General features: G+C 43.7%; 1 protein-coding gene across 1 annotated transcript; it reads left to right on the top strand.

Moving 5' to 3' along the window:
- Positions 1-3,846: 3,846 nt before the first annotated feature.
- Positions 3,847-13,100, top strand: pou2af2a (POU class 2 homeobox associating factor 2a). Its single transcript, XM_084949711.1, has 5 exons — positions 3,847-4,009; positions 4,911-5,011; positions 9,531-9,570; positions 9,670-9,977; positions 11,735-13,100. The coding sequence occupies exons 1-5, from the start codon at positions 3,850-3,852 to the stop codon at positions 12,170-12,172; spliced, it is 1,047 nt and encodes a 348-aa protein (XP_084805837.1). The 5' UTR covers positions 3,847-3,849; the 3' UTR covers positions 12,173-13,100.
- The last annotated feature ends 459 nt before the right edge of the window (positions 13,101-13,559 follow it).

The raw sequence follows: 13,559 nt of genomic DNA on the forward strand, positions 1-13,559 counted from the left end.
ATGTGGTGGTGATAAGTCTTTTAAACCCTGTTTTGATAAATGTTGTGTTTTTTGTGTGTCCCCTGCCTTTGCAGCTCACTCCACTCTGCAGTTTGGGTTAGCTCTAAAACATTTGCTTTTGCTGCAAACTTCCCCACATACCCAGACTGCCTCAGAGCTGTTACAAGGTACGCTGTTGCGTTTGTTTCCCTTCTTAGAGTTTCAACCATATTTCCTATGTAGTTGTCAGTTATTGTGTCTGTGTGCAGACAGATAGTTTACTGGAGATAAAGTGTTCATCAGAGGAATTTCCTAGGAAAAGAGCTCACAGAGAAACTGGATCTTGTTTATAATATCAAATGCAAAAGCCAGATTAGTCGGATTGCTGTGTTTGATTGACTGCACAAAGAGAATATTTCAAAATAAAGACACATTTGAACAGGAAGACTGAAGCTGCAGGCACAGTGCAGTTGGATGTTTTCCTTCCTCTTCAGCCCCAGATGTCCGTTGCAGAGGAGAGCTTTACATCGCTCTTATCTCTGAGTCATTAACTGATAAAAACTCCATGTAGCAGTGAGTGCACATAACATTGCTGTGCCACAAAAACACAGGCAGCTACAATGCTCCTATTGACGAGGACGTCTGCTCTCAAAATTCTCTGTAAGTGCTGGGCCCGATTCAAAGCCACTGTGTTAATATGGAAAGTGTTGACTCTCCTCTCCTCTCGCCTGTTCCAGTGAAAACCATTTCCCACAGTATACAATATGTACAGTATATTGGATGTCGTGCTTAAATGTTGTTTGCAGTGAGCCTGATCAGGTACTTTGAAATTTAAATTTATCATCTAAATGGTTTAGGTTCCGTGGTAATGCTTACATCACACACCTGCATGCAGGGTACCTGTGCAGAGTGAGTCATTGGTAAAACAATTCTACTTTTTACAGAAACAAGTACATGTAGTTCGTTCAGGCTACGTAACCTGCGGCTAAGTTTTCCCGTTATATCAATACTAGGCTGTTTCTCGTGGAGGCAAAATAATAGGTGCAGTTTTCAGCAGTTACAGCAAACCTGCAAGCTGCTGCAGAAAGAGATGCAAAATGATCCTGCAACATGTCAGAGACGCCCTTCATGCGTCAGTACTGGGGCCGTGTGGCTGCTCACGTGTGCTTCCACATTTTTACTGCTGCAGCTAATTGTTAATGAGTTGTTATTTGTTACTTTACAGATATTTATAGCTGGGACTAAAATGTATCATTTTGTAATTAAAAGTAAGAGTTTAGAGATTGAAAACACTGCATCTCTGAAACATCGCTTCAGTGTTTCAGAGATGGGCACAGACCTAGACCTTGAGTTTTGATTTTTTTAAATGGTTGTGCTTCACACATCATGTATGGAGCCTGCACCTGCACCGCACTTGGATGTTTTATGAAACCAGACCTGGCTTTCTTTTCTTGTCTTAAAGGAGTTCTTACATGTGTCTTCATACTACACTCTACATCACACATATTGGTCAAGATGGTAAGTAAGACAAAATGTACCTGTTAGGGTGATTGATCACATTTACTTGCTAATGCTATCTCTGTTTCCACAAATGTGCAGCGATCTCAGAGCAGTGAAAGCAGAGCCAGTGGCAGTTTATGTAGCATGCTAGTCTTCCGTCATGTTCCTATCAAACTTCCACAGACGCTGATCAGCTGCAGTGACAAGATGTAGTAATTTAAAGGTTGTTTGCAAGCAGGTAATGAGAGAAACTTTACCACAGAATGAGATAGCAAGTGAGTTTTTTAAGATTTCGCTAAGCAAGCACTGCTTTCCTTGCTTGCCCTGACAGAACACCACTGGTTTAATATATAAAATGTAGAAAAGAAGAAAGACATGAACTTGAGTGAATTATTTATGTCTCACAATGATGAGATGAAACCAAACTTTTTAAATTTTGGGGGGGGTTTCGGCTTTAAAGGGAATTATTGTTGTTCTTGTTGTGTCATTATGTACTGTACAATGGTTGCTGTGAAAGCCCCACCCATCTGCTATTCAAACTATAATTTACCTGGCTTTTAGCACTGGTGAGCAGTGTTTACTCCTTTAAGCATTGACAGTCCTACAAAAACAATTTAAATCCTCCGACTGTTTTTACTAATAGACTGTTGTAACCATACATACTTTTCAACAGGACACAGATAGGTTCAGCTAGTAACTAAAGAAGTGACCTTCCTTTCATATCAAAAATCCTTGAAAGAGTAGTTGTCTTTCAATTGCAGCATAACTAAGGGAGGATTCAGGGTCACCTGGTCCAGCCCTAACTATATGCTTTGCAAAAAGGAAAGTTTGAAGCCTAATCTTAAAAGTAGAGATAGTGTCTGTCTCCTGAATCCAAACTGGAAGCTGGTTCCACAGAAGAGGGGCCTGAAAACTGAAGGCTCTGCCTCCCATTCTACTTTTAAATACTCTAGGAACAACAAGTAGGCCTGCAGTGTGAGAGTGAGGCTGCATCAAGGTCTCCAATTGTCTTTTAATGAAACAGGTGGAAAAGTAACAAGTTTCAGTCAAAACTGAGCTGAATCTAATGGAAAACTAAAACACTGTCAGTACAAATGCAAATTTGAAATCCTCAGGCAATGAGAAAAGCTTTACATATTTGAAATGTTGCTTTAACCTCCTAAGACCTGAACTCTTCCACAGCAGCATTTTTAATATCTCTTTGATATTTGGTCACATTGGGGCCCGATGAATGTAAAAACAAAGAATTACCAGATTTTTTTTTCCTTATTTTTGTTTTTAAGAAAAATAAGAGCTGCAATGATTAGAAAGTGATAGATGTAAGCATTTAAATGGATCTGTACAACGTATAAGCAGAGTCTTTTGTTAGACCAACGAAGACTTTTTCGAAGCTGCTCCTCTTGAAAAAACTTGTATAAGCTGGCTTTATTATAACGTTGTGGTCAGGTGTTCTTTACCTGTGAACAGAGACCGGCTCTACCACACAACAGGCTACAGCAGCATCATCGTTTTTGTTGGATAATACTGGAGCTTTAAGGGCAGCCCAGCACTGTGGCACCAAGTACAGCTGCTGTCACCACATAAAGTCACACTGTGTGTAAGACCTGTGCATCCAGAAACCTTTACTGTGTCAGATATTAAACGTCGCAGGGATCACAGTGAACACTCAGACGCAGCGCTGGTGTCTCTGAGTGTCCACCTGAGGACTGCATGAAAATCCAAGCTGGCAGAAGTTGAGCCTCTTTAATGTTTAGCTAGTTTATCTGACTGGTGTCTGTGTGATTATGAAGTCATGCACATCAAATGTAACCAGGTTTATCCTGTAAACATCACACAGTATGGGCAAATTTTCATTGACAAGTAATGAACTGCCAGCGTCCCAATCATACGGCAGACACAGAAAGTTTAGCAGAGCAGAGAAGGTATCCTCCTCTTTTTAAACACCAGGTCTAGACCACGCAGGGTTTTATACAAACACAGTGAAGGCTTCACACACAAAAGGTGTCATTATTTTTCAGTTATTTGTCTCAGGGAGCCCCAACCATTTATCAGCAGGTGGACATGTTAATCTTCCAATCGCAGGATTGCATCACACACCTGCAGCTAGAAATGAAGAGCAGCAAAAAGAAAATATGGAAACAACGTATCCTCTGGAACTGTGCTGATGACAAATGGCTGAGGGGAGGAGCGACTGAGCTGCTTTACAGCCTCTCTCACTCCCATGTTCCTGATGCTTCCTGCCCCTAATCTTGACTGCAGATGCAAATAGTCTAAAAAACGTCCCCACCAAACATTTGCATTTAAACAAATAGATAAAGGTCATTTTGAAAAGCTGCCTCCTCATGGTTGCAGTGTGAGGTGGCATGTTCCATGTGTCCCTGCCCTCCTCACAGCCTGATTAAAGCTCCTATTGCAGCACGCCACTCAGTATGGTGCTGCACTCCTGGATCTAGTTACTACAGGCAAATACAGCAGGGGGAGAACAGAAAGGCCTCTGTGTGTGTGCGCATCAACAGCATCATGGACACAGGTAAGTGTGCTATTATTATGCTGTTTTATACATAATGGAAATATTGAAAAATGTTTGGTTTTACTTTTACAGTGTATGTCGGGTTTTTTAAGGGTTTGCCTGGTTTTGTGTGAGATCGTGACGGAGGCTTTTATTTGAGTGTAGTGGGAAAAGTTTCTTCAAAAAGTTTCCTGCGCTGATATTGATGAAGCTGCTCGTGTGTGACACGTATCAATGAGGACTAAATGTCTAGTTTTAAGAAAACTCTACAGATGTTGACACGAGGAGGTCATTTCTGAACGTTTTAAGGTCATTTCTAAAAGGAAAAAACAACCTCCTCCAAAGAAGAGTTGATATTTTCAAGAATCTCACGTTTGTGCAAAGTTGGGCCTTATCTAAAGGATCCATTCAAAAAGCTGGGGTCTTTTACATAAAGATTTTTGCATGCAATTTCCGTTTGCATAGTAAAGTTTGCATTTTCATTGAGTTTCTACCTCTGCTTCCCAGGAATGTGACCAAATCACACCAACACACACGTGAGATTTGTAGAGGACTATTTAATATATGACACGATGTGCCGCCATGATGCTCGCTGGCATCGCCTGCCTATTCAGTCGTGGCGCTTCTTTGCAGTGTAGTCGTTCCTCAGTACCACCTAAGCCCTCTGGAGTGTTTGCTTATGGTGAGGTTTTGGCAAGAGTTTGTAGTTAATTGCCTCCTTTTAGAAGTCCATTTGCATTGACCAAACCAAAGGCAATTTCCATGACATTTACACACCAATCCCAAAGAGTCATTCGCCTATATGCATAAAACTGTGAAGCATTCAAATGACCACACATTTGTGGGAATGGATGAAAATTTGTGTGACGTTGTGTTACAAGTTGAGCTGCATCACTCATGTCTGTGCTCTGTCTGTCTGCAGAATATTCTAAGAGAGTGTACCAGGGCGTCCGAGTGAAGCACACGGTCAAAGACCTGCTGGCAGAGAAGAGGTCCCGGCAGACAAACGGACCCAGATACAGCGTGAGCACCACGTCTTCTAAACCGCCTGTCTCTCCCTGCTTTATTTTCCTCTATCAAGCCAAACGGCACAGCTGACGTTCTCTTAGCGACTGGGAGGTTTTCTAAAAACAAAAAAACTCCTCCTCTTGTTTACATTGAGGCTCGTTTTTGTGCGCTAACGATCCACGGTGGATCCTTTGACCACCTGTACCTCGCTTGCAAAGCCATTCTGTAAATAGCCGAGCACTGTGCGTGTAGAAAGAGACACGAAGCACAAAAACTCATCCTAACCTCACAAAGGAGCGCTAATACAATGCCTGCAATGCTGTAGGCCATGATCTCCCAAAAAAAGTCCACAAAAAGGTGGAGGCAGGGTGGGGGCATTTGAGGTGGACAGGTAGCACAGAGAAACAGAAGAAAGGGCCCGTGCAGGAGACTGCCTATGCAAAGTTTGATCCGTGCACACCTGCCAGCCGATATTGTCCTGCGCCGTGATCAGGCCACAGACAAACCTGCTATTGTTGTCTCAGACACACACTTTCTCACACACATGCACACAGAGAAATCAGGCTGTGCTTCTGTGCTTTAGACGCCTGCTCGCACACGCAAGACTGCCTTTTTATTTTCCACAAACCGCCTGTCAAAAGGCTTTTACAGGACACTGTTTGTTTTCTGTGCTGGCACGTCCACGCCATACACTCGCTGATGGCTCGAGCAATGGAGGAATTATGTCAGACAACATTGGAAGATGCCAGATGACGTTTCCTCTATCTCCTCCAGTGCGGTGCTCATTATAACATTTTTGGCACAGGTGTACTTTTGTGTGTGGGGGTGGGGGTAAATTCCTCGCACGTAGGCTGACATTATCACAGACAGAAATTCACTCTGTCGCTGGTTCTTAAACTCTTTGTGTGGAGGCAGAGCTGCCATAAAAGATTAAAAGTGTAGCTTCATTTGATGCTGAAGGACAGGTCGTTAACAACAACAAGAAACTAACAGAACTATTTAGTCTTAATCAGAGCCGAGATGCTGTTTAGATTGTGTTGCAGACGTCCTGTGACAGCAGAAGAAGGCGAGGAATAGTCTGGATTTTATTTAACGTCAACTAATTTTCAATCAGAACTGAAAATGGGAACAAAGTAATCAAAACAAATCAAAGCTGTTATTAAGAAGTGGTGAAGAGCAGCTCTGCGAGATTGGGCATCGTCTCAGAAACAGACGACCTTAATTTAACGAGCTCCACATCCAAGCTGTGTGACTACCGCACACAAATGTGACAGACTGTATGCTTTTGTCAGGGCTCGGTGAATCGACGGGAGCTCCATCTCCATCTTCTTGCTTTTATTACTTCCCTTAAATTTGAATAACAAGCTAACACCTGTGGCATCATTCCAGTTGTTTTTTCAGTCCGTCAGCATTTTCACTTTCTTGATATTACAAACTGAATCGAGCAAAGCCTGCAGGCGACGTGAGCTGTGCACGTCACACACGTGTAACATGGCTCGCTCTGCTCACGTCTATCAAACGCTCTTCGTTCTGGCCTCGTCTTTAAGCTCCCCCACTCTCACAGCCACTCCAGCATCCACCCGTAGGCCACATTTACTCATCACTTATATGCACAATAGCATACTTGTGGAGAGTGATGAGTTTTATGACTTCCTTGAAAATCCCAGACTCTGATGATGATGGTAATAAATCATTTCCAACATAAGTTGTCTGATGGGAAAAAGTTCAACACAACTTTGTTTCGTTTAATACAGCTGAGCAACCGTTCTTTAGATAACCAATAATCCACCAAATCTCCATACGCACTGTCGTCTCTTTAAACTAACGTTTGGCTACTTTTTGTTACAATATTTATCTGTTAGCCTTAGCGCTCCAAATCGCCTGTCCATGTTCGATTTAAGCATTTTTCTCGACCCTGACTCATTCATTTATGAATTTTAATACATCGCTCTTGGTTAACAATTTATTTCAATAGTTGTCCATTACCTTTGGCTAACTGCCGGCTCAGGTGATGGGACGTGGTCAGTGTGTAGTCCCTGAGAAACAGTTGTTTGGGGAGCAGTTGGCCTTTAATCCCACAAACTTTATTTAACTGTGGACTCTATAGCTTATTGTTACATGTTATGTTAGCATGTACAATATACCACAGCATGTCAAACAATAGTCTCCTTTGGAGACAATGAGGCATGTAAAGGAACCTTAGTTGCTACCTTGGCGTTCTGTTTTCATGGTCAAATGTGGTATTATGCAATCATTGGGCCAAAAGAATACAGCATGGAGGCAGTATGACAGGCCATTGTCTGCAGGTCTACAGTCTGCTTTCAGTGTGGGCTTTACTGTGTGTTTATAAATGATGGTTGTAGAGCTAATAATGCACAGAGGCACACAGTAACTAAAGCCATTCCCGTCCTTGTGTTGGCTTGCGCTGCCTTTTACCTGGGAATAAAAGGCCATTGAAAGATAAGAGCAAACTCTGACCACAGTCTCCTCATGTTGGGACAGCCAGACAGAAACTATAAAGCTCTTACACCATTTCACATCAGCAGCTTCTCTTTTCTGACATGTTCTGTCGAGCTAGCGTGTCCAGACATGTTGCTATTACATAAATGAGCCTGGGAACAAATCAAAGTGTGACATGATGCTGAAGAGACATCGCGAGGTGTACCGGGGTGAAAGCGCTAATGCTAACAAACAACACAAACTCACTCTTTGTGTGTGTGTGTTGCACGAACAACATGCAGGAGATCCTACAACACAGTGCAACATGCTGGATCAAAAGCAAACAAGGGAACAGCAGTCGAGCGAGGAAGAAATATGGATCAAGTTTCTGTTTAAAGTAGGAAAATTTACACAAAACAGTTGTGCGTGTTCAATTTTAAAAATATGAAATGGGCTGTTTTAAAAATATCATTGTGTAACATATTTTGCATAGGAAGGAAGAGCTTTTCTGTGAAACAAAGCTAAATAAATCTATCGTTAGTCAACGCCACGGCACAAATACACACACTACCTGACTGTCTGAGCTTGAGCGAGCTGATTTCCATAGGCAGCCTTCAGAGATGCACTGAGCCATACCTGGGCCACATGAGGAAGTCTTGGCACTGGCAAATCACATTCAAATTTAACCCTCAAAATTTGCGTGCGTCCCAGCCGACATGGGCTTAATATCAACTCTTTCATGTTAGCAATATGCAAACCAGAGATCCTGTCAAACCTTGTCCTCTGTGTCCCTGCGCTGCAACTCTCTGACACGAGTCTGTGTCTGCTTTTAGAGCAGAAACAAATTGCAGTGCTGTGTGGTCAACAACATCCAGAGGCAACCGGGTTCTTCTGAGCCTCCAGTGACAAGCGTACCAAAGATGACACAGCAAACAGGGCCGCGTCATACATGGTGAACACTGGATACCAGTGATGCAGGTCCATCAGCAGCGTGACTCCTGACTTTAAAATCCTGTCAGATAAACACTTATGTAATATTTCACATTAGTGCTCTAACTGTGGTGAATGACCAACAGTATGTGAGTCCTTTAATGCTACGCAGCGAGTAAGAGATCTTACTGTGTTTGCAGCTTTGTTCATTCTTACGATTCTTATTTTACTCCCTCAAAGGTTTCGTCTATAATAAAAACTACTTTTTGGCCTAAGTCGGCCAATCTGAGCCTAACTCTGTGTTTTGGACAAAGGCGGGAACACAAACTACACACTCTGGGTTGGGCTTACGGTTGGGGGTGTCACAAGTGTGGACTTATGGATGAAAGGGGCTGTTAACATGTTTCATGCTGGTAATACCACAGTTAGGTCGAAACTAAAAGTAAAGGTCTGTCTGTCCGAATAATGAGTGTGAAATTTGTTTGGAGTTTACATTTGAGGACCTTTAGAAAGTGCTCTGTAATATTGGTGTCATTGACTTATTTTCAAGAGTTGTCTTCCATTATTTTAGGTTTGCTGGTCTTCCTGCCTCACTGTGCTCTGCTGCTGACACTTTCTGTGTTATTTGTATCTGTACGAACTCAAGAGGCCGTTTCCCTGTTGAAGAGCAGTTATTGACTCGGGCTTACAGTAAGGGCTTAAACATTAAGCCAGTGACTGATCCCTGCAAACATGATGTCCAGCGTCTATCTCAGGCTCCTTGCTGCATCTTACAGATCACGTGGAGACGGGTTATAAATAGAAGCATTTATGTGGTTTTGGTCCAGCTGCAAATTCATACAAGGCTGATCTGAGCAATCGCCCTTAGCACCAGAGAAAATCAAGACCAAATAACATTTGTGTTGTAGGATGATGTTTCATCCTTCTTTCTTCATTCATCATCCCGTGGCATGTCTGGGTTTGTTTTGTTTTTTTGTCAGCTGATATGTTTTAGGGCCAAAAAACATCTGTTTATAAACAACAACATTTGCTTCTAAGATAAAAGTGTTATTGTAACAGTGATAACTGCTAGACCACAGGAATCGTTTTCAACAAAGAAGACAAGTATCGGTGGAACTCCATGATTCATATATAAGTAAAACCTGGAATGTCTCTGTTTCTGCAGGGAGGATCAACCACTCCGCCATCATTCGTCCAGATGCCAGGTGAGCCGTCCTCTGACCGAGTCTGCCCACTGAGACAGAGCAGGGTGTCTAGAATCACTGAGTAATAATGATAAAGGGATTTCTGCTTCTCCACTTCAGGTGCCCACATGCTGCCCAGCTACTATGGCATAAGAGGACGTTCCTTCATCTCTGACTCAGATTTCTGCCCATCCACCAAGCAGTTCTCCCCTGATGTCTACTCCTCCACCCTTGGGGGTAAGCCTCTAGGCTGTGAGCCCTCCACCATGAGCAGCTACTCCTCGCTCATAGACAGCTACTACCCAGAAACCTTTGGTGACTACCGCAGCGCCGCCACCTTCTCCAGCTCCGGCGGGTCCTTCCTGCCCTCGTCAGCACTGTCCTCCCTGCTGCCGCCCTTCGGAGGAGAGTCCTCGCATCTGTTTCTGGTATGAATCAGAGTGACGGTGGCACGCTGACAACACAAAGCGCATGTTCAGAATCACCATCGTGGATTTAAAAACAGCAACACAGAAGTTCAGCGTACCTTTTTAGTTACTGTGAAACATAAACATATACTCTGCGTGATGTTCACATTTTTCAAGTGTCACCCAGCTGACCGACAGCTACAAATATCCCTGCAGGGCTCTGTGTGTACGCAGCTCTGATCATAATCTCTGCATGCCGGTATTTTCAGTACAAAGTTCCTGTTGTTCTTCCTTCACAGCTGAAAGAGGAAAGTTTAGAAGCTGTCTGCTTTAGTTGCCAAACTGAGACCTCCGTAGTCTCATATTAGCTTCAGATCAACTTTGTCAGTGCAGACTGATTTCCCATCAGCTCCACTTACGTTCAGTGTGAAAAATGTTTCTCTGTTTTGAAGAAAAATCAGTAACTTTGTTCTGACAAGCTAATCTGTTAACATGGCGAGGGACACGGTGCTGCTGAGCGTAAGAAAACTCAAGCACTCGAGGATTTCAACGACACCAAGCTGCAGTGAAGAGCAGGAACACGCTGAGACAAGGAGAACCGAAAGAATCAAGTTCTATTGGTTATTTCATGCATTTGTATTTGGACTTGCTACTACTGCATTTAATTTAGTTACTTTAGTCACTAGTGAGATTACATTTTTTAAATCCAGTCTACACAGCAGGTGCGACGTTGTTAAAGAGAACGCTAATGCTCTGTGATCAATAACATTAGGCTCTGTTAGTGTCTGAGCTGTGAGTCACTTCATGCTTTCACTTTAAATAACTGTTGGCCGACGTAACACTGTCTAATTTTCCATATGCAAAATTCTTTTCCTTTTATCGTTGTTTGTGTCGACCCCCTGAGATTTATGTGTTCACCGGGGTCGGGGGTTAGGAACTGCTGCTCTACAGGGCCAGCTTTGACACTTCAGCTGAGAGGACTCGATTACAGTGAAGGACGTTCTTCTCGGAGTGGAGCATTTTTAAATGAGCAATCTTTCCAGCGCAGTTCGAGATGAAAAAAGTTCATTTTTTATGTGAAGTTTTTGTTTGACTGGTCACTGACTGCACAGCTAGAGCCAAGAGCATTCAGCACAGGACAGTTATGCTAACTGTGCACTGCTGTTTAAAGAAAACTCTAAAATATAACAAGACTAACAAGGACATTTAATAAGTGGAATTATTGATAATCTTATGGTTGCGGAGCTATTTGGACCCTAAAGTCAAACTTTTAGCAGCTGTCACAGAGGCGGCGTGGCACCGATGACCTTCATAGTACGCCTGCCTGGTCGTCATCCTAACTGCACTTCTGATGGCGTGTATGGACGTTTTTAGAGTGAAAAACAGACATGCTCCTCGTTCAGCCACATTTGCAGTTTGTGCTCTGATGTTACATTTTTGTACACCATTGGACAGGGCGGGCTGTTTGCCTCGACCGGACTGCACAGAGGATTCTAGAAAACCCAAAACTGTATTCATGGATAGATCACAAATACACTTCAGTTACTGAGATCCATTTAAAGTCCGAGTTCTAGAGTGATCGAGGTTGCATGTCCGCAGAGGCTTTCAGATGTGCTCGCAGGGCAGGAAAGTGAAACAAACGTAGTGAAGGAAATAATGCGACACTGCAGGAAACGCTCTCATTACAAAAGGTCTGCTGTGATGTTGGGGACTTTGCACTATCTGATGAGGAAATAAATGACTGATTCATCCTTTCCTCTGCTGTCTTCCTGCTCCAGAGAGACTCGTGGGAGCAGTCTGAGCCAGTATCTCAGGTGGAGGCTCTGTGTCAGGACAACCTGGCCTCCGTCAGCGTCCCACCCTCCATGCCCAGCCCCGAACCTCCAGGGAGCCCCTCCCAGTACCGCTCTCCGAGCCGAAGCTCCTCCCTGGGCCCCGTCTCCAGCAGCCAGCCCTACACTCTGCACTCTCTGGAGGATGTCCACTATCACCCTTTAACCTCCACCAGCACTTACCCCACCACACCCTCCTCCTCCTCCTTCCCCTGCCCTCCCTACATGAGCAGCCCCGTCACAGATCTGGTGACCAAGATGGTGACGGAGGAGGCGGCCGACGGCCACGGCAGCCTAACCCCCGGCGCCGAAGCTCATTCCTCCTGGGCTAAGGAAGAGGGGGTGAGCGCCTGGTCGCCCTATGAGATTCGGAGGGCCTACTGACTGAATTCAGAAGATTCAGACGATTTTACAGACACTGATGAACTCAACACTCTGCTGTAAATTCTTGGGGAGGTTTTTCCAAGAAAATTTCAATGTCAATTTGCTAAAAATATTCAAATTTTAAAGTGTCCCTGTTGTGCTCATTCCCTGTACCCTTGCACTTTGTGCTCAGCTCTTCATTTCACCCTCAGTTGGAAACACGCTGTGTTAGCTGCTGTCTCTGTGAGACCCTTAAAAGCATCTGGGTGTGATGAAAGTAAGACAGTGCTGGAATGCTCTAAACCGCGGCGTCGGAGCTGCTCCATGAACAATGTGGTAAAACCATTTCTTAATTACTCCAAGCATCTGAGCATATCCAACAATATATACATCAAGAAATATGACTGTACCCTCGTATCTGTTAACCAACACATTTATCTGTAAGGCAGCAAAGCTTAGCCACATTAACTGCACACTTTGCTGGCACTGAAGGGGAGAGGCTCAGGTGGCTGAGGGGAATGCAAGGCTTCTCATTTGAACTCGCTCCAAGTGTCACATAGTGACATAGATGAGCCACAGAAAAAAGAGCGATGAGGTTCATTTTGAAAACCACGTGAACAGAAAAGCCAGACAGGGGGCACACAGGGGCACTTTAACCTGTTGGTGGCCTCATTCTGCCAACGGTCCAGTCTGACTGTAGAATAGCACGATTTCTTTTTTTACCACTATTTCCCGTACGGTGTGGACGTGATCACAAAGCATAACTTAACTTATAAGGCTGGAGTTAAAGAGCGTATACCAAAGCAAGGATAATGGCTTTGATGGCATATATTCTGAGGATTTTGTTTTTTCAAAATGTGTGAACATGCTGCATCTTAATCATTGTACCCTGAAGGTTCCTGTAACTTCAGGCTGTAACTGTTATTAAACTGCAGTCTACTGCCATTTGTAAGACCCGGCTAAGTGTGGTGCTTGAATGGAGAGGTTGTCTGGATTTACTGGGACAAACAGGAATGAAGCAATTGTGATGCTTCCCTTCTGTTCAGGTTTATTTATATAGCTTCAAAACACACTGACAGTCACCTTAAGACTCTTTATACTGTAAGGTAAATGCCCTACAGTATTCTGGAGAAAGCCCAAACGACTCCCGTGAGCACTTTGGGGAGGAAGGGTATGAGGGAAGGATAAACAGCCTTTTAACAGGAAGAAAGGCTGATGTGAGCAGATGGGCGTGAGGGCAAAGAGAAAAGAAGAACGAGAGCATAGGCAGACTGGGCCAAAGCTTATGGACACAGAAGACTGAAATGTGGGATATAAACAGGGAGAGAGTGGCGTCATCGCGGTGTATCACATGAAGTCCATCGGCAGTCTGAGCCTATAGCAACATAATAAGCAATATTTCAGGGTC

The sequence above is a fragment of the Perissodus microlepis genome, chromosome 14, assembly GCF_051167445.1.
Source record: "Perissodus microlepis isolate ML-2025 ecotype Zambia chromosome 14, ASM5116744v1, whole genome shotgun sequence".
Lineage (NCBI taxonomy): Eukaryota > Metazoa > Chordata > Actinopteri > Cichliformes > Cichlidae > Perissodus > Perissodus microlepis.